This window comes from Peromyscus maniculatus, chromosome 7, assembly GCF_049852395.1.
Source record: "Peromyscus maniculatus bairdii isolate BWxNUB_F1_BW_parent chromosome 7, HU_Pman_BW_mat_3.1, whole genome shotgun sequence".
NCBI classification, from domain to species: domain Eukaryota; kingdom Metazoa; phylum Chordata; class Mammalia; order Rodentia; family Cricetidae; genus Peromyscus; species Peromyscus maniculatus.
Window position 1 is genome coordinate 60,760,190 of NC_134858.1, and position 22,359 is coordinate 60,782,548.

A 22,359-nucleotide genomic window follows, 5' to 3' on the forward strand; every position below is an offset into this window, starting at 1 on the left:
AAAAAGCAGAGATAAAAGGAAGATATATGCTCTGATTTGTATAGGAACAAAAATGTCCACGTTAATATTTTTATTCTATTTTATAGTCCATATGACTATATAAAGATATTCTAGTAAAGAGTGTATCATTATGTCGGTTTGGGCAAAAATACTTAAAAATAAAATGTTTCCATTACTTTAATTGATTAACAATAATTAAACAATAACTAAAAGTTCCATGTACAGTGTGAACCCTCCCAAAATAAATCATTCAACATAGGATCATATTTAGCTTCTTATTGAAAGATTTGGCTTCAATCAAAAGAACACCTTCTATGGCAGCTGGCAAAGGGCTTTTCTTCCTAGCGTGAAGACCTGCATTTGGCTCCCAGAATCCCTGTTTAAAAAAAGTAAAGGGGGTAGGGGCTGCGCACCTGTAATCCCATTACTGGGAAGGCAGAGACAGGAGAGTCCCTAGGCTCACTTACTAACCAGTGATGAAGCCCAGGCCACTGAAAGACTTGACTCTTAGATAGCTAGATAGCTAGATAGATGGATGGGTGGATGGATGGATGGATGGATGGATGGATGGATGGATGGATGGATGCATGCATAGGTAGATAGATAGATAGATAGATAGATAGATAGATAGATAGATAGATAGATAGATAGATAGATGATAGATAGATAGATAGATAGATAGATAGATAGATAGATAGACAGAGAATGCTGCTATCAGAAAAATGTTGGTATTGTAATGAGGTATTTCAACCAATACAAAAATTTAATCATTTGAGAATCACAGCCCTTTGGGTAATAGATGGAGAAGATTAAGAAGCCATACAGTTACAAAAAATAATCTCAAAATGTTTTTATCCATTGTTTGTAATAAATGAAAAAACAAGCTAGAAGAAAAAATCATCTGTGACGTGTATAATTTTGCCTTTCTGAAACTTTGATGATGGGAGCAAAAGTCATAAAATTCTAGAGCTGGAAGGAAACAAATATCAGTTACATTTCCTGTTTTATGTACTATGAAACTGATAACCAGAGAGGAGAGATTATTGTCCATTAATAATACAAATGGAACCTAAAACACATTAAGACATTTAAATCTAAGGCAGGTGCCATATATATTCCACACCATTTACAATATCTATAAATACCACACTAATATTATTGTGTTCTTTGAAATACTAGGAGGTGAGTGAGCTCATTTGCCCATTAATGCAGTGTCTATTTGCTTGGGTAGGTATTGCACAAAAATGGTGTGGCATGAATTCTAGAAGTAGGTAAGGATGGTAAGCTTAGAATGAAAACAGTGTCCAGAGTGCTAAGGAACATGCTGTTACTCTCTGGTAGCATCCTTAGCTGCTTGGGTGATGGTGATAACATTCTGAGGTTGTCACCCATAGCTCATTATTGCTTGGGGTAGTATACCTTATATATGCTCATATGTATTTCTGTGCAAACCCTTCCCATAAAATTAGACTGTTTCATTTTTTCCATTAATGTCACACAGGTTCATTATGGAACAACAACAACAAAAAGATCCCATAAATAAGTAACCACTTAGTGGTTGTTCTTATAATCTCAGTGTGTGTACATTGTATATACTATGTGCATATTTTTAAAGTCATAATTTGTCACAATTTTCTTTATATTAAAATAATTATGTGTGTGTGTGTCTGCATGTGGGTACTTACACAGGCCAGAAGAGGTCATTGGATCCTTTGGATTTGGAGTTACAGATACTTGTGAGCTGTCTGAAGTGAGTACTAGAAACCAAACTCAAGTTCTCTGGAAGAGCAGCAAGAACCTTAACCACAGAGACATCTCTCAGCTGCCTATATTAGCAGCCTTCATGCTGTTTTAAAACACTTCCTTAAACTAGTGCATGCTTGTAATCCCAGTGAGAGGCAAGAGGACCGTGAGTTTGAGATCAGCTTGAACTATATAGCTAAACTTTCACACACACACACACACACACACACACACACACACACACACACACACACACAGTCAGACAGAGACAGAGAAGAGAGATTATTAATAGTGACTATTTCTTCAAAAATATTCTCCCCATTACAACAAAACAGCCTTGTGAGATATTATTGACTTTCAAAACCTAAACACATTGACAAAATTCTCTCCTTGACTAAACTCCTGCCAGACATCCCTGTGCCTTTTCTCACTCAGGCCTCAACATTGGCCTATGATGTCTCAAACACTAACATGACTTGTAAGGCTCAAGACTTCATCCCATAGATCCAGCTTCTTAACCTTTGGATTGTGACCTCAGATAGCTTTGCATTACTGAACGTGGTGGTAGCAAAATCTAAACATTAATTCAGGATCAGTGTGGAATGAGCTTGTTTTATGTCAGTGTTTGCTCAGTGCATCTCACTACTTCACTCCACTTTAGTTCTGAGCACATGACCCTGTCAAGCCATGCTGCGCCAGTTAATGTAGCCTTGAGTATCTCAGCTCAGATTAAGACTATTATATGTTACAAATTGTAGTATTTTTACTTTGCATGCAGAGTTTTCTGGTCTTACAGAAACATGAGTTTAAATACAAAAATAAAAACTTTTATTATTATCATTATCTATCAAAATGTAAGTATCAAATTAATATCTTTATATTAAATTGTGTTAAGAGTATTTTTATTTTAAAAAATACTGTTTGAAATAAAAAATGTTTGAATTGCTGACTTAAATTTCATTAAAAAATTATTCAATAAATTTTGGCTTGGCATTAGGACATAATTTCCAACAATTTATGAAATAGTCCTAAACATACTTATGCCATTCTGTACTACATATTTATGCAAAGTAACATTCACAGTGCTGATATAAGAGTATTTGTCTACTCTGAAAATTATTGAAGATGTATGTTTTGTAGTACCAAATATTAAGCTGATTCAATTCTTTATGTAAAAATATGCAAGCATATCCATCTCATTAGTAGGGAAATTTGCTTTCATCTTTAATAAATGGCAAAATTATATGCATATAAATTTATGATTTATCTTCAGTAAGTGTTTTATTGGCATGCCTGTTTTATATATCTGTATGCCCAGAGCTATGTAAAGGTGAAAAGGTATCAGTAGTGGAACGTGTTTAAGAAGCCCTGCCGTAGGTAATACTAGCCCTCTTTAAAGTACCTGCTGGAGAAAACACAAGTTTGCTAAAAGGATTTACTCCTTACTCAGGTGAGTACCTGAAGACAGGGCCCCTGACCCTCCAGCTCTGTGGGAAGAAAGGAGCCTGCATTCATAAGTGAGTTTCACATGGACCAGCACCTTCCTTCTAGTTATTTTTTACCTGTATCACTCTACCAAGCAGCCTTCTGTTTCCTGTTTTATTTTCTCCTCACAATGCCCAGGTACCTCTTTATTATCAAGGTTGATTTCGGTTCACCCTAGACTCTTACCCCCTATTGCTATAGCTAGTACAAACCTGATTAAATGTGCCCTGACCCACTTTAACCAGTATGTGGTCTTGTTTATCTTTAGCAATATTTAAAGTGTAAAATCTGATGTTTCAATACATGCATACATCCAAAAACCACTTGGATTTCAACAGTGAATAGTCTACCACCCTCAGAATTTTATCTTTTCCCCTTTATCAGACCTCCTGCTTCCCCTCACCCTAGTTCACCCAGGCAAACATTTCCTACAGTTTATAATTCCTAGAATGTTAAATAAATATACACTCTTTCTGTCTGAAGTTCTTAATTCCGTATAATTAGAGATTCTTTTATGTAAATGAGTTTATCAGTACTTCACTCTTTTTTGTTGCTGAATAGTATCCCATTGTATTGTATCATTCAGTGTTTTTTCAACTGTTTATCACTTCTTGGACAGTGGGTGGTTCCCAGTTTTTATTTGGAAGTTCCTATAGACTTTTATTATAAGTACTTCTATGAGCATGAGTTTTCTTTTCTCTTGGGTAAATACCTACCAGTGGAATGGCTAGATTATGTGGTAGGCATAGTAACATATGATTTCTAAGTTACATGGAGGTCTTTTATGGGAAGTAACCCACAAAAGGCTTGTTGAACATTTATACCATTCTGATTTTTCACTGCTGTTGCAAATGATTGGAGTTTGTTATTGTTTCTCTCATCCCTTCTTCTATCCCTTCTCCTCTTTCCTTCCTTTCTTCTAGGTATGTATGTGTGGTGGTGAGCACACGTGTACACATACACACACACAAACACACACACACTGTTGTGTGAGCACGATAATTGTAGACATGAAGTGAAATGTTAGAGTGGCAAAGAAATGCTTTGGGGAAAATCCATTATCCAAAAACAAAGCATAAAACCAAGGGCTGGGATGATGGCTTAGTCAGCAAAGTGCTTAACCTGCAAGCATGAGGACCCAGAACCCACTTTTTTTCTTTTTAAGCCGATCATGGTGATGTACACTTGTAATCTCATTGCTGGGTAGGCCGAGACAGGTGGTTGTCTGCTGCTTACTGGCCAACTAGCTAGCCTACCTGGGGAATTCCAGGCCAGTGAGAGAATCTACCTTAAAAGTAAAGATAGAGAGTACCTGAGCAACAATTCCCAGGGCTGTCCTGTGGTCTTTACATTTGTATGCACACATGTGCACATGCATTCAACACAAATGTAACTTCCCACACATACAAACACAGACAAAAAATTAAAACAAAACCTCCCAAATCTACTTTATGTATTGGTATCAAAGCTGTATTTTCCTGTGCTATATTTAGGTTGTTTTTACCAACAGATTTTTAAACAGCAGGGACATGCTTGTTATTTACTGTTTTGGTGTCTTCCCTCATTTACATAAATACCCCAGAAACCAGCAGTTTAAAACTAATAAAAGCCAAGGCCTTCCATCAAGTGCAATAAAGTTTCACAACCATGAGTTAGATTGTTAGAGTGAAAAATAAACCTATATATGTAGTTATGAAGTTTTTTTTTCCTGGAAAGTGTATAATCACATTTCAAAGTTAGAATTTCCATTTGAAGTAGCAATGTAATACTAATGCTTAAACATTTATGCAGAATGTTTCATCTTTGAAATACTCTCCCAGCATTGGCTATTTAATCTCTGTGGCTTCCCTAAGGAGCAGGTATTACCATCTGCCATTTATCTAGATGGAAAATTGTAGAAGATATAACTAGACTAAAGAGAAGGGGGGCTGCATCAAAAAGTTCCTGGGGGGCCTTACTAAGTCTGTTTCTTTGGGATGTAGCTCCAATAGCTCCAGGAGTATACATCTGGGTTTAAACAGTGATATAAATAGCAGCCCAGGCTCTTAGATATAGTGATGACTAATCTGTGGCATTTACTGTGGAAGGAATGGTGGCTCAGTCCATTCTGTGTTACTATAACAAAATACCTGAGAATCGGTTCTTTATAACAATGACATGTTTATTTGGTTCATCATTTGATAGCTAGAAACTCCAAACAACATAGTGCTAGCATCTGACTAGGAGACCCTTGGTTGTATGACAGAATGGGAAAGAACAACAAAGAGCTGTCTACAAAAGTCCAGCATGTGTGGTAGCCTTGTTTTACCACTGGCTCTTGTGAAACATTGACTCCATCCTTGGAGAACTGCATTAACCTCTTCCAAGGGTTAGCTGTGACCTATCTTCCTCTCATCAGCTTCTGATCTTCCAGCTTTCAGGACTGGAGACTAAGCTACCAGCACACATACCTTTGGGGGCACACTGAAACCATATAACAAAAGAGAAAGGATCCCCAGCACACTCCATTTGCACATGCAGTGGATTGAACCAAACATTTTCTAGTGAGAAAAGCAAATGTAGGCTATGGCCATACCATCCTGAAAATACAAGTCTTGTCTGATCTTGGAAGCTAAGCAGGGTCCAACCTGGTTAGTACTTGGAAGGGAAAATAACAAGAGCAAATGCTTTCTCCCTTCCACCCTCACGTGATCTTGCCATCTTATAGTTTTCCAAATAAGACTATGATTAGTGCATTCGAGGGACTGAACAAATGAGCTCTGCACATTAAAGCTAGAGGAACAGTAAAATAAAACTAATGAACTTTTATAGTTTTGAAAATATAATTAATGTATGCTTGAGAAATTTTGAAAGATAAACATTTAAATGTTAAGATACTTATTACTTTCCCCACAGGGACAATGTGGGGAATTAATGAGATAACAAATGCAAAGTGCTTTGAGCTCTTTTGAAGAAAGGTGCCAGATGAATACAAATGGTTATTAATTGTTAAAACTATCAGATGGTTACTAATAAATTACTCATGATAGAAAGTGTATTTCCACACTTGAAAACAGGATGTTTCGAGTTCTCAGGCTGTTACAGATGAGATGATCCCTTCCCTAGCTAGTCTCCATCTTGCCAGAAGTCCCACTTCCTGACCTCATACTCATTCCTCAAAACTACACAAGATGACCGCCCTTTTTCCAAACTCCAGCACCTTCCTGGTGTCGTTTCCCTACCAAAGTCTCACAGATCGCACACCTCAGGAGAATTCTACTGACACCTTAATTATTTGATCATATAACTGTGATGTCTTGTGATGTTGCCAACTCACAAGTAGACTTTTTTGTTATATATTTATTGTAAATATAGGAAAAGAAGTTAAAAGTGTATTAGAATAGCCATCACAAAGACAAACTTACTACTTTAAAAAAGGGGGGATGTGAAGTTGGGAGGATGAAATGCAATCGATAGTTGTCTTGGTCAGTGTTCTATTGCTATGAAGAGACACCATGGCCATGGCAATTCTTATAAACAAAAGCATTTAATTGGGGTTGGCTTTCAGTTTCAGAGGTTTAGTCCATTATCAGCATGACAGGAAGCATGGCAGCATCTAGGCAGATGCTGGAGCAGTAGCTGAGAACTACATCCTGAGCCATGGGTAGAGAGAGGAGAGAGAGAGAAAGCGAGACAGATAGACATTCTGGCCTTGGCGAGGGCTTTTGAAACCTCAAAGCTCACCCCCAATGACACACTTCCAACAAGCCACACTTCCTAATCCGTTCAAACAGTGTCACTCCACAGTGACCAAGCATTCAAATCTAGGAGCCTATGAAGGCCGTTCTTACTCACACCACCACAAAGCTCCACCTGAAGCTCCATTGCTTTAGAATAGCCATTCTCACTGTGAAGAAATTCATTGAGATGTAGAGCTGGGAACTGGGCAAGTGCTTGAGCAGTTTCCTTAATGTAGCTGTATGATATTTTTATTTGTGAGTTAATTAAAATAAAGTGATTTTGTTTAAAAATAAATTTGTTAGGCATCGTGGCACATGCCTTTAATCCCAGCACTTGGGAGATGAGAGGCAGATTTCTGTCAGTTTGAGGCCAGCCTAGTCTACATAGTGAGTTCTAGGCCAGCCAGGGCTACATAGTGAGATCTTATCTCAAAATAAGTAAATACTTAAATTAAAATTTTATATTTATCATTTGAAAATTTTATACATGGCTATAATGTATCTTGTTCATATATACCCCCCATACCCTTATTCCAACCCTCCCCAGAACTGCTCTAGCCAGTTGATTTTATTATCAAGAGATGTGTGTAAATTAACTTGCTTTCCTATATGTTAGGTAACACACTAGAATTGGTTATAAAAGAAAGCAAACCTGTTGTGTGACCTGGAGCAAGTGAAATTAAACTTTCTATTTTACGCAAAATGTTAAAATCATGGCCAAAAGGACCAAATCTCAAATTTATTTTATTGTAACCTAAAGCATGGGGTGAAGTACTCTAAATCTTGATTTTTTTCATATGTAAGATGAGGAAGGCAGTAATAACTACCTGCATGGGTTTGCTGGGAAGATGCAATAGAATTACAGAGCTCCTGGTCCAGTATTACCTACCCTTCTAAATGCTCAGTGAGTGGCAAGTGTAAGTAGCTAGTGGACAGGAGGTACGTAGTGGACAGCATAGTTGTATGACCCATTGGTCTTTAGAGTTACTATGAAATGAGCAGTCTATTAAAGACACTCACCAATAATGCTCTCCTACAAAGCGAGTGCACTTCTCCACTGCAGCTCTTCATCATTAGGTCACATCTCATACAGAATTAGCTCTACTGTTCAGTAGAAAATGATACAACATTTTCCAAAAATCCTTTTACTAATACAGGTCAGTAAAAATTTAGCAATTCGCCGGGCAGTGGTGGCGCACGCCTTTAGTCCCAGCACTCGGGAGTTAGAGGCAGGCGGATCTCTGTGAGTTCGAGGCCAGCCTGGGCTACCAAGTGAGTCCCAGGAAAGGCGCAAAGCTACACAGAGAAACCCTGTCTCGAAAAACCAAAAAAATTAGCAATTCATCTTCACTTGACTATTTGGGATGCTTTAGACACTGTACACACATAAACATGTTTTCAAACTGAATTTAGTTTGCTAGCCACACAGTATCATTGTAACATATATGTGCTGAAAGATAATGTTCTGTAATTAAAACATTTCGATAATTTAATATGGTGTTCTGGATTCTTCCACCTAATTACTTGACGTGATTGTTTTACTCTACGGATATTTTGCCTTTCATTTTGAAGCTGTAGATGTTTGGGCAGAGAGTCTTCTTCCTATTACTTTAGGATCTGAATCTGGAGAAAAGGCCTGAATTTGGAATCGAGTGTTTTGTGTTGCAAAATAATGATGTATGCAAAGGAGGCAAGTAGCATTGTTGGAGAAACCAATCAAGTGGTTTAAAAAAAAAAAAAAAAAAGGTCCAGGAGAGTGAGCGCCTTTACTGTTGCCAGCAGCTCCAGGCTCAGGAGTGCTAATCACAGTCCACACTCGGAACTTCCCTGTGGCTTTAATGGTTTTGTGAGGAAGGCTTTGACCATGTGAATGATCCACTGCTGTGCTGAACAAAACAGAGACAGTTTTCTTTTAAAGTCCAGAGCAGATGAGAGCCATAAGGAGACAGAGGGTTTCATTTACTCTCAGGACATAATTGTGCCAGTGAACTAATGAGTCTCTTGGACCTTATGTTGCTCTGGCTTCGATGTAAGAGGAACTCTAATGGACACGCAGCACTCCTATCCGTCAAGTGTCTGGACAATAGGCCTCTCGCATGCATTAGAGAGATCTGGCAAGAAAAAGAGGTCATCACTGTACCTAGCACAGACAAGAAACCTGGCTAATTAATGTACTTCCTACACTGGCTAAACAAAAGCAGACACACAGAGAAATGTTAATTTTATTGCAGAAACTCTTAGCCTGTGGCTGAAGCACATTTTTAAAATGATTGTAATTCCATAGGAAAAAACATTTCTCATTTCCCAAGTGTATGTGTTTTTATAGATGTAAAGGTTGTTCTTCAAAATTGTATGTGATTTTGGTGTTGCACTTTGCCTATTTTATCCTTCAATAAAGCGGGCAGATGTAGAACTGTTTTCGACAATTATGAAGCAAATGCTGAGAGCTCGTGGCAGCACTGCTTAACTTGGGCCATGTAGCAAAAGGTACCGTTGCATTCAGCTTGCAAGAATCCTACTGTTGTGTCATGCAGAAAACTCACAACAGGGATTTTCATTCAAGCTAGGGGCTCTAGTTACACTGTCTTAAACCAAGAGCAGATACTGCCACCTAGACACATTCCAATGCTGTGGTTAACTTCATTTCTTACTCTGAAATCAAGAACAAATAATAGTGCTTGATACAATGATGATAAAGAATTATTTAAAACTGATTTAATTTTGGAGGGGGGAGAAGACATTTATGTTTTAACAAGGATTTTTATTAACTAGGATTTTATTCATTTTTTTCACTTTTTTAAATTAAGAATTTTTTAAATTCATTTTACATACCAATCATAGATACCCCTCTTCTTTCCTCTCGCCCCTCCAGCTCCCCCATCCCCCCATTCCCTCCTACAAGAAGGTATGGTCTCCTATGGGGAGTCAGCAGAGCCTAGTACATTCAGTAGAGGCAGGCCCCTCCCCCTGCCACAAGGCTGTGCAAGGTATCCCACCATAGGTCTTGGGCTCCAAAAAGCCAGCTCATGCACCAGGGATGGATCCTGATCTTACTGCGAGGGGCCCCTTAAACAGATCAAGCTACACCACTGTCTCGATATGCAGAGGGCCTAGTCCAGTCCTGTGGAGGCTCCACAGCTGTTGGTCTAAAGTTCATGAGTTCCTACTAGCTTGGTTTGGTTGTCTTTGTAGGTTTCTCCATCATGATGTTGATGCCCCTTGCTCCTAGAATACCTCTTCTTTCTCTTTGACTGGACTCCTGGATCTCAGCCTGGTGCTTGGCTGTGGATCTCTGCATCTGCTTTTTAAATGCAGAAGCTAAGTGACTCTTGTAACAGAAAACAAGAATGTCACAGCACTGAAATCATGAAGTACGAGTGAGCCAAAAGCTTCTTTGTGCTTTTCTTCTTTTCTGAGGCCACTGTTTGATTACTTTGGGAGGAGGAAGGGATTACTTAACCATTCACAAGTGAAAACACCAGTAGGTTTGTTTAATGAGTAAAGTAACATCACATAATAAACAAGATTTTAAAGACTATTACATTACAATTGGTTCTGATTTACCTCTTGGCAAACAAAGGAAACTAACTTCTCCACTTTTATACTAATAGCAAAGGAAATATTGTCCTTTCTCTAGACAGGGATCCAGTCATAATGGGTCTTTGTATATCTCAACAGGCTCATACAGGTCTTCCTCCTTGTCTTTGGACTCTTTTTCTCCTTCAAAACTCATTTTATTTTCTTCTGTTACTCCTAAAATGCCTTCAATATCATCAATGGTACTCTGTGAATAACAGTAAAAACAATATTTATTACTTTAAAGATTTCTTATAACATCTAACCCTCAAGTATTTATTATCCCTTTTTGGAGTTAAGGATGGCTTAGATCAATTCTACTCAAATTGTGTTCCACTCAATGGCACCCATCCACATATTACTAGACTTGCTGATGTGAGTTTAAAAAAAAAATGAGCTAGAAGCCAGGAGATGGCGGCAAATGCCTTTAATCCTAGCACTTGGGAAGCAGAGGCAGGTGGATCTCTGTGAGTTTGAGGCCAGCCTGGTCTACAGAGTGAGTTCCAGGACAGCCAGGGCTACACAGAGAAACCCTGTTTTGAAAAACAAAACAAAACAAACAAACAAACAAAAAAGAAATAGAACTCAAAATTTTTATATCCTAGAACTTTTATATACATTAAGTCTAACAATGAAAACATTAGGTTTCTATTTTGCACATCTTCAGGTTTATTTTTATTTTATTTTTCTAGTCAGCTTGATGTACCAGAAAAAAAGCATTAATCCATGATAGGTCAGAAAAAACGGAGAAGTAACAGTCTAAGACACTTTAAAAGGAGGGCTAGTAAGCTGAAAGGCAAAACGGACACCTTCCTGTTTTCCTTTTTGTGTGTTAAGGAATTATCCACATACTATATGAGACATCTCTTTATAGTGTAGTAGGCAAACATATTGTGTAAGTTCATAGCATCTTTATCATCCCAGATTGGAACCTTGTGCCTATTAGCACTTGTTCTCCCCTTCTTCCCTTTTCCCCAGCCCCTGGCAACCACCTTCCCATCTCCTGTCTATGGATTGGCTTGCTTTGCTCACTCCATTATAATGGAATCATACAGGACTTATCTTTCTATGACTGGCTTCTTTCACTTAGCACAATGTCTTCAACATTCATCCACATTGTAATATATACACTGTCAACACATTACTTCTTTTATGGCTGAACAATATTCCACAGTATTCCATTATATGACTATTGTCCATATACTGTAATGGAATTCACTATTTTCTCACTGACATACATTTGGGTTGCTTATACTTTTTAGTTATTATGAATCATGCTTCAATGAACCTTAATGTACAAATACATGTTTTTTATTATTTGATATATGTATCTAAGAATGGAATTATTGGATCATTTTTATATTTAATTTATTAAGGAATTACCAAACTCTTTTACAACATTATGTGAAGGTTCCAGTTCCCATTTTCCACAAATCTTTGTAAATGTTTGTTATTTCTTTAATTTTTGATCATAGCCACTTTAGCTAGGTATGGTCTTGATTTGTATTTCATTAATGTCTTATGATGTTTATTCATACATTGGCCATTTGTATATCTACTTTGAAGACATATTTATTCAAATTCTTTGCTTGCATTTTAACTGTTGTTTTGTATTTCTATTATTGTGTTAGAAGAGTATTTTTATATACCCTGATACTATAGGCTTCTCAAATATATACTTTGCAAATCTTTTACCATATTCTGTTTTATTTGATAAAATCCAAATAATTTATTTTTACTTTGATCATGTTTGCTTTTGTCATCACAGCTAATAAATCATGGCTAATCCAAAGTCATGAAGACTTATACCTGTGTTTCTTACTATGTACCAGGTAGTTTTAATTCTTCTATTTCAGCTGTTGATCCATCTTAAGAACTTTTTGGAAAGGGTACCTTGGAGAACTCCAACCTTATTATTTATAGGTTTTGTTTATATTAAAAAGACTATTTTTTTCTTCCACTGAATTGCTTTAGTACCCTTTTAGAAATTAATTGATCATAAAGTATGGGTTTATTTCTGTTATCCCCATCTTATCCTATTATATATACATATATATGTAGTTTATTTAGCTCACAACTTTGGAAACTGCAAGTCCAGGATTGGTACCACTGTCAATACAGCCTTTGACCCCTTAGCTATATCACATCATAGCAGATGGCACTATAGTAGGAACTCTATTTAGCCGGGAGAGATCTCATGGTGAGTCAGGAAGCCCAGAAAGTGGGGAGAGGCCAGTCTTGCTCTCCTGCAAGGACTAAACAGTATTCTATGAGAATTGCATCAGTCTCTTCCAAACGGGATTTCTCCACTAGCTCCATTTCTTAAAAGTTCTACCACCTCTCATATCATATCACTGGGAAACTGGAGGTCAAGCTTCCACCACAGGAACCACTGGGAAACACATTCAAACTGTATCCAAATCTGTATCCAAACTGCTGCGATTACTGATGCAGCAGTGAGCCTTGTGTGAAGAGACACATTCTTGGGTTTCATTATCCCAAACCAAAGATTCTGATTTTGTTAATTTGGGTAGAGCCCAGGAATCTGTTCTTAGGGACTCTGGTAATGAAACACAAGTTACTTTTCAAAATTACTGACTCTGAAGTTCAAGTTGACTGTGACTATTACTTGATTTCTTAAAAAAAGAGATACTATTTTTTTTTTCAGTTGTACTACAGAGATTTATTGTTTTATCACCCACTTATGTGGGCTTATTGTGGAAAAATACGAAAACCCAAAGAATGAGAATTACTCAGAAGATGGGGGTGGAGTGGGGGGAGGGGAGCTCAGAGAGGGAGCATGTGCCCTTCAAGTCCAAGGCTGTGGATCCCATCCCAGCAACTAAACAATAACGTTCTTGGCCAGGTTTAGTGGTGCAGGCCTTTAATCCCAGCACTGGGGAGGCAGAGGCAAGTGGATTTCTGTGAGCTCGAGGCCAGCCTGGTCTACATAGGGAGTTCCAGGATAGCCAGGGCTACATAGTAAGATCCTGTCAAAAGAGAGATTATTGATTAGCAGCTAGAAAAGGTGGGCTTGTCTTTGGACTATAGGATTGCAGCACAAAAAGTTCAGAAGCATCAGTTTATTTGAATTTGTTCATTTTAGATAATTTTTACTTTATTTTTGTCAAATTTTCTTGGTCATGATGTACAAAAACCAATGGTCAGTCTCTTAGGTCTTAAATCACTTTAAAGAATGAAGCATTGTTATTAAAGGGGTTAAACCCTAGCTTGAGTGGAAAAAAAAAAGAGAGATTAGTGTTTTATATGAAGCTTGCAATTTCTATTTAAGAGAAAAATGACATGTGGTGTCCATTTGAATCCTTAGAGTTATGTGAGCCACTAAAATACTGCTAAAGCCTAGGCTGGGAGTCAGATTAAAAACTTGCTCATCAGGACCACACCATCAGCTCTTTTTAGCAGTTGTCCTCTGCATTCTAGAACTTGGAGACTTTGGATCTTTAGAGGCCATATGGAGGTTTAAAAAGGTTAGTGGTGAAGGTCCACCTCCCTTTGGAGAAATGGAGTGGGTGGATGGCCCACATAGGTGCTTGGATTTTTCTTCCTCTTCTCTTTAACAAACACTGTTCTTCTTGAGTTTGAGGGCTGTCTGGCTCTAGAAACTAAGCTCCCCAGGAATCACTCTAGCCAGACATGCATTATGTGAAGTACAGAGAGGTACACCATAAATTAGTTACAGTCTTGATTTGGGTTCCATTGTGACGTTTCAGCTTCACCTCCAACATCAGAGAGCTCTGTTGTCTTATGAGCCTGGCTTTCAAAATGGCAGCGAGTTAAAGCAAGTCTACTATATTTCAAAGAAAAAGTTTCAAACTATTAAATTTAACTAACGGGTTCAATGGGAACCTTACAAAATTGACCCTGTTCATTGTAAAATGTGTACGGTTTACAAGAAAAAAAAAAAAAAGATGGTTTAGCACTTGTTTACAATACAGCATGAGGTATTTTCAGCCCTTGTATAGAAATTAACCAGGATCGTTAGTTAATTAACACCTCACCTTAAAATTGGTCTCGCCTTGCATATTAGGTGCTGATATTTCTTGATGGATGATGAAGAGATTGCGAGCAAAGGTCGTGAGGACCCCCTGGAGATCCACACCGATTGTTCTGTTAATGATATCCAAACAAATGAGTTTACCAGCGATTCTCCTCACATGCTTAAAAACAATCGCCCTCTCATTTGTACCGCTGGTGATGGAATTTAATGAGTATTTTCAATCTCACAAGGTGGCAATCTTCAGGGAGATATGAAAGATGAGACTCCATTTTAACTTGTCAACAGAAAGGATTTGTGTAATAAATATTTTTTATTAATCAACTTAGCAGAATATAGCAATAGGTTCAGACATTTTTAGTAAAAGGCTACTACTAAACTAGGACAGCAGAGCTGATTTTACAAAGAATCATTGCTAAGTGTCATTTGTGTCTAACAATGTTCTTATCTATACAGACATTTGCATCTCTGGCTTCCAGAGGCTTGTCTGAGTTTTCTTTTCTACTTCGTGTTAACAAGTAATTTCTGTTGCTTATGAGTAACTTATGTTCAAAGACACATGTCTCCATTCATGAACAGCTAGCTACTGTTATCCTATACCATCTATACCATGGCCAGAGAACATGTCAAATGAGTAGATTATAGTTTAACTTGAGAAAATCCAAAGAATTTTCTATTTTTTAAGACCATATCAAAGGAAAAAACAAAAAAGGTTAGGTGTGTGTATTGGTGTTATTATTATTTTAGATAGGATCACATTATGTAGTCCTGGCTGGACTAGAACTCACAGAGATCTGCCTGCCATGTGCTGGGATGGCATGTGCCACTGTGTCTGGCATGAGTGGATTAATTTTTAGTAAGTATTACTCTTAAGGGATCTAACACTCAAGTGAAGGGAGAGGCCCTTAAGTCAGCCGCAGGAATGAAAGCAAAACTGGGCTGCTTCCACAGCCCCTCCTGAGAACAAGCCCTGAAATCAGAGCTTCCTGCTTCCTAGACGTGGAGGTCAGGTTTTTGGGGTGTGTGTGTGTGTGTGTGTGTGTGTGTGTGTGTGTGTGTGTGTGTCTTACCATCGGCTAACTTGTGGAAGCTACTTAACTCTGAGTCTTCATTTCCTTTTCTACAGTGACTGACTTGGACCAAATCAGTGACTCTGAGCTTTTTGAGTTACAGTCCCCAAATCCAAGGACAAGCCTGCCCCTTCTATGGACAACAATTCATAGCTCTTCATTTAAGAAAATAAATAAGCTGCTGGTGTTGGTGCTCGCCTTTAATCCCAGCACTTGGGAGGACCAGGCTGGCCTGCTCATGTTACATAGTGAGTTCTAGGACAGTCAGGGCTACCATAAGCAAACACAAAAGAAAATAAATAATAGTCAAAAATCAACTCCAGACTGAGTAATTTTGAAAAGTAATTTGTGTTTAATTACCAGAGTTAAGTGTTAGACACTAAGTTCTTAGGGCAACAGATTCCTAATGTCTAAGAAGATTAACAATGTCAAGATCTGGGTTTGGACATCTAAGAATGTCTGTTTTCACTAAGCTCCTTGGGCATTTTTCATGTACATATTAAAAATAGAGATCCACTTAAAAATTTTGTAGGCATATGCATGCATGTGTAGATGTATGTGTTCACAAATGGTTTAATGCCTTCTCTACTAATTCATTTTAAGAATTTTCTTCATATTTCCCTTCCTTGGAATTTCTCCAATTCTATATATTCCAGAAATATCCCAGAATAAATAGAGTTGTGGTGAGGTTTTCCCAGAAAAGCCAAACCACAGATGTCTGGTCTGAGGGTCATCCACTCTTGAACTGTCTCCCATTTTTCCTAAAGCACTGATTGACTGGTACTCCATACCTGGCATGACATGATTTCAGTAAAGCCGAACATGCCGAGCCATCTCCTGAAAATCTTTTATTAAAGTACTAGAGAAAATTAAAGAGCCTCTTTCTCGTTTCTGTGTAAATTGTATAAAATGAGACTGTCTCCTGGACACTGCCTCTGAAATAACCTGTTCTCAACTGCCCATGTTCACAGCTCCGTACAATTCCTTTTGTGTAGCTGTTATTCCAACCTTCATTCAGCTAGATACAAGTGAGAATTGCAAGGACATCTGGGATCTTCTCTAATATTTAGAAAAAGTAAATCAAAAATTCTGGAAAAGAGTAAAAGGAAATTCTGTACAAACGTAAACAATGATGTACCTTAATTCACAAAACTCCAATAATCATTACATAGCTAGGTTTCCTCAATACACCTGCCACTTACTGTAACTTTAGTGAATAAAAGTCTAGGGTGAGGATTACTGGATAGATGACCTGCTTTGGGACCCAAACAAGTCACATATCTTTTCTAAGCCTGTTTCCCATCTATAATAAGAGTGTTGCTTAATCACCAGGGCCCTTCCCTGCTCCGACATTCTCTAGCTCATGATTGCAGTAAGGGATGAGAAAATGAAGGGGCATACAACATAGTGGAAAAGGCAGTAGACTCTGAAGTCCATTTCAGTGGGGTTCTTTCTGTAGAATGTGTGAGTAGCAATGACTTCCTAAGAAGTACACTGATAGGACTATTTCTGCTGCTGAAGCTGGGATGCAGGTGAAGGTGTAGGGACAGCTAGGTGAGTTCCAGTTGGCTACCAGTCTGATTATTTTTTCTGCGGGCCTCAGTATCAAATCTACCTTTCTGATAGCTTGATGACTGGGAGCTTGGTCATCAAAGTCCCTTATAGCTCTTAAATTCTGTAGTGATTTTCCTCTTGCCTGGTACTTCTAAGCCTAGGGCCCCACTACATAAATCTTCCTGTGGCCCACATGCCAGGAGCTTTTCCTATCCCCTATTAATACTTCCCCATGTCATTCTGTCAGTTTTGGGACACAAATCCTGCTCCTGACACTGGGTGCCACTTGCTGACAAACTGCCTTCATGCCAGCCCCCTACTGATCTGCATCTCCCAAAGTGGCCTCATTTTGAAGATCTTATGGTCAGGTTCCCCCTTCGTGACTTTCAGATTGTCTGTCTACTCTTTGTGGTTGAAATTTTGCTAATGGTGAGAGCTTGTTCCCTCAGATGACCTGCTCCTATTCACCTGAATCCTAGATCTGGATTTGGCTCCCCTACCTGGCTCTCCCACCATACCCCATGTGCATGAGGGTTTATCTAGTTGCAGCCCTAGGGCAGCTTGTCCTTAGTAGTTCACCTTTCATGCCAGCTGGTGGACAGTAAGAGTTCATATATCTGTGTTCTGATTTCTAGTTCTTGTAATAAACAAATGCATTTGCCTGAGTTCCTGAGCTTAAAAATGTACTTGGAGCTTGCATCTTTCCCATCTAATTAGACTCCTACTCTAGAAAATACTTATTTTTATTAGCTTGCTAACATCAAATCCAATTGACTGCTTTGTTTACCTAGTCATGGTAGTTGCCTTGTTGTTTTTGACCTGCTGCTGACCTAGCATCACAGTGGCACATCTGTGGAGTGTAGACATATAGGTTAGGGGCTCACAGCAAGGACGGAGCTAAGAGATAGGATATCACTGGGAAGCAGAAGGCAGCTCCTTTCTTACTTCCTGTTATTTGGATGTAAATACCTGGACAGATGAAATGGTCATGTTTGTGTAGATGTTACAGATAGAGGCCTCATTTCTGGCATCACAGCACTAGATTAAACTGTAGCCACATTCTAGCTCCAAAGGAGAAGAAACAGCACTTTCATGACTGTAAAAACATTGGTGGGGGTGAGTGGCTCTGTCATCAGGACTCTCTCTGCTCAACATACACATTCCCTGAGAAGACCGCATCTGAACCCAAACTGGCTCCAACCCTGCTTTGGAAGAACATCTGCCCAGGTCACCAGAGCACTTTCCTAAGCATTACAGAATGACAACTAGCTTTTCACAATTGGGTCATCTGAGCTGGCTTCCTATCAGTAATATTTGAGCCTTGTATGTATATGAGTTTATGTTAAGCATAGACTCCTACCTGATAATTAGGATAACTATATTTAGGAACCTGACACCAACATCTACAGGCATTTTGTGAAGTACTGAAGGATCCAAATAAAACAAGATAAATCAGCATGCTGATTAAAACTCAAGAGAAGCATCAATCTTGTTGGTGTTATAGACAATTTTTTTTAGCTTATTACATATCATAGACATACTTCATACTTACAACATGCCCAATTTGTATCTCTTCAGAGGTTCATATAATATAAAAACAGTTCCTTGTCTGTCCTATAAGGTTTCAGTGAGAAGAAAACAAACAGCATATTTATATAGGAAGCAAAGACAATATAGTCTACCATGGGCAATAAGACTGACCCAAATTGAAATCTAGAGCTACCTTCAAGTACCATTAAAGGGGGTTGCCTCCAGAAAAGGGAGGCAGTATGCTCTAGGGTGGTGGTTTTATTTAGTATATTCCTTACAACACCTACATTAGAATCATCTATTACACCTGTTAAAATGAGCTTCAGGGGCATCAGTGAAACTTAGAATCCTTGGACTTTGCCTTTTAGGATCTTCTTGGGTGATAATCAAAAATTGAGAACAACTGTTATAAGAGCAATCCATAAAAAAGAAAAAGGTGTGTGTGTGTGTGTGTGTGTTTGAAAAAGAATTTGAGGGTGAAGGAGATAGTTCAAGTGGTTAAGTGCCTACCTTACACGAATGAGGACCAGAGCTTGATACCAAGAACTCACACATTATAAAAGCTGGTTGAAGGGGCACACATGACCCATCACCTAGCACTGGGAGATGGAGACAAGTCGATACCTGAGGTTTTCTGGCCAGCCAGCCTAGCCTAATTGGTGAGTTCCAGTTTAGTGAGAGACTGGGGAATAATAGGCAAGGTTGTCCCTCTGGCCTCCACACCATATACCCACACATGTACATGTACCTGCATGCACATACATGAACATGTGCACACATATAGACACAGAAAAGAATTTGAGTTTCAGTGGGAAATCACATGTAGTATAGCACACCCTAATACTTTATGACATAGATTTTGTAAGACATTTTATAGCTCTGTAAGTGATGGCTTGAAATACTGTCTTTGCTGATTTGAAAAAGAATGGTTCCCTTAGGCTCACATGTTTGAATGCTTGGTTCCCAGTTGGGAAGGTTTAAGAGGCGTGGCCTTGTTGGAGGAGGTATGTTACTGGGGATGGGATTTGAGGTTTTAAAAGCCCACATCAGGCCAATACACACTCCCTCCTTCTCTCTCTTCCTCCTCTATTCATTCATATTCTCTCTCTCTCTCTCTCTCTCTCTCTCTCTCTCTCTCTCTCTCTCTCTCTCTCTCTCTGCCTCCTGCTTGTGGATCAGATATAAGCTCTCAGCTACTGCTTCCAGCATCATGTCTGCCCACTGCCATGCTCCCCACCACAATGGTTATGAACTCACTCTCTGTAAGCAAGCACCTACTTAAATGCTTTTTTCTGTAAGTGTTGCCTTGGTCATGGGATCTCTTCACAGCAAAAGAAAAGTAACTAAGACATAAGTTGGTACCAGGAAGTGGTGTATTGCTGTGACAGGCCTGATCATGTGGATTGTTGAAAGAATGTGGACTTTGGGACTTAGGATTAGGAAAATGGTTGAATGCTATAAATAGAGATTAATAGCTATCTTAATAAGAGCTTGGAAGACAGTAGTGGTGAGAATAATGTGAACTGTGGAGACCCAGCTTAAGAGGTTTCAGGAGGGAACAATGTTAGCAACTGGGCTAGAGTCCATTCTCTTGATGTTTTGGTAAAGAACATGGCTTTTTTTTTTCTGCCCTGTCCAAAAAGAAATCTGCTGGAGGCCAAATTAAAGCATTTTGGAGTAATATCATTGGCAGAGGAGATTTCAAGACATTCTAATATTGACTGTGTCATGTGGTTATTAGTGATTACTCTTATGCAGATCTACAACTAAAAATGCAAGCAGGGAAAAAGAAATACAAAGTGTACAGTTTAAGGAGAGAAAGAACACTAGGAAATTCAATGTTAGAACCTCGGTTTGTACTGGAAGAGATGAGAAGGAATGGAATAAAGGGAATGGTGCCCTCAGGGCAAGACCCTACCCAGCTAAGCTTCCAATTTATAAAACAGAAATGCCTAAGGAATCTTGTCCTAAGCAAAAGAAAGCTTATGCAACAAAGGAAAGCATCCACAGATCAACAGTAACTAAGACACATTTAGTTTAAATTTAAGTGTAGTTTTTAAAGACTTCAACATTTAAAAGTTTAGTGCAGAATTTGAGAAATGGATGGCTTAGTGGTTAAGAGTGCACACTGCTTTTGCAAAAAACCTTGGATCTGTTACCAGCACTTACTTCAGGTAGCTCACAACTGACTATAACTCCAGTTCCAGGGAATCCAAGGACCATCCTCTGACCTGTGAGGGCACTTGCACCAGGAATATAACCCCCCCCCACACACACACACAAGAACAAACCCACACACAGACACACAGACACAAAATCACTGCACTCACAGGAACATGCCCAAACATACATATACATAATTAGAAGTAAATATAAGGACCAATCTGAGTTCTTGCCCTCTCAGCCTTCTTTTCTAGCCTATCTCCATTCCTTTCTGTCATTCACCAGCCTGTCACAGAAGCACTCTCTACCAAGGACTCCACAGCCACCACAGTTTTCTAGGATCCAGAGATGGCAGCAACAACCAAAGAATGGAACATCCACCCAACAAGACCAGATATTGGCATCAAGAAACATCTTAAACATCGTAAGTCCAGATGCGAAGATCCTAGTGCAAAACCACAAACATGAACAGCCAAGACAATATGCCTCCTCCAGAAGTCTTTAACCCTATTACAGTAGACCTGAGAAGTGCAATATTGCTGAAGCACAAGACAAGGACTTCAAGATAGCAATTATGAATATATTCAAGGACCTTAAAGAGAATGTGAATAAATCCCTTAATGAAGTCTGTGAAAACACAAACAATTGAGTGAAATAATGAAAGTAAAACAGAGATATAGAGTCATTAAAGAAAACCCAAGCTGAAATAAAACTAGAAATGAAAATTGTAGGATGTCAAACAAAAACCCTTAGAGGTAAGCCTCACCAACAGATTACAAAACATAGAAGAAATAATCCAAGGTGTTGGAAGCAAGGTAAAAGAAATGGATAGCTCTGTCAAAAAAATAATCCAGGCACAAAACATCCAGGAACACTATGAAATCAGGGACACTATGAAAGGACCAAATCTATGAATAATAAGGAGAGAGGAAGGAGAAGAAAGTCAGTTCAAAGGCATGGAAAATATTTTTAACAGTGTCATAGAAAATTTCCCTAGTCTAAAGGAGTTACCTATCAAGGTAAAAGAAGTATACAGAATACCAAAATGACAGGACCAGAAAAGAAATTCCCCATAATACATAATTATCAAAACACTAAATGTACAGAACAAAGAAAGAAAATTAAAAGCTTCAAGGAAAAAAGACCAAGTATCGTATAAAGGTAGGCCCATTAGATAACATCTGACTTCTCAATGGAGACTCTGACAACCAGAACGCCTATACAGACATTCTACAAACTATAAGAGACCACAGATGCTAGCCAACACTACTATTCCCTGCAAAACTATCAATCACAATCAAGGAAGAAAGAAAAGTATTCCATGATTAAAACACAGTTTAGCAGTTTTTAATCTACCAATCCAGCTCTACAGAAGGCACTAGAAGGAAACCTTCAGTTTGAAGAGGTTAACCACACCCAAGAAGACACAAGGAATAAATATAATCCCAGAACAGTAACCCAAAAGTGTGGGGGGGGGGGGGGCGCACGGCGACGACAAAATAAC

At 38.6% G+C, this 22,359-nt stretch overlaps 1 protein-coding gene and 1 long non-coding RNA gene across 39 annotated transcripts in view; one reads left to right on the forward strand and one right to left on the reverse strand.

Moving 5' to 3' along the window:
• Positions 1–22,359, forward strand: part of LOC143274267 (uncharacterized) — a 79,652-nt gene that overhangs the window by 15,827 nt on the left and 41,466 nt on the right. The gene's annotated exons all lie outside the window — the stretch shown is intronic.
• Positions 10,410–22,359, reverse strand: part of Iqch (IQ motif containing H) — a 183,348-nt gene continuing 171,398 nt past the window's right edge. For 14 of the 38 annotated variants that reach the window (XR_013052782.1, XR_013052777.1, XM_076576466.1 and 11 more), the window contains 3 exons: positions 18,715–18,776; positions 14,543–14,651; positions 10,410–10,731 (listed from right to left, as the gene is read on the reverse strand). Coding sequence is in view for 31 of the 38 variants with exons in the window: in XM_076576466.1 (XP_076432581.1) it covers positions 10,597–10,731; positions 14,543–14,651; positions 18,715–18,776 (306 nt within the window). In the remaining 7 variants the exon portion in view is untranslated. Of the gene's footprint in view, positions 10,732–14,542; positions 14,780–17,949; positions 18,013–18,714; positions 18,777–22,359 lie in introns of those variants that run through there. The other 24 variants (XM_076576479.1, XM_076576476.1, XM_076576470.1 and 21 more) reach the window with 6 other exon arrangements.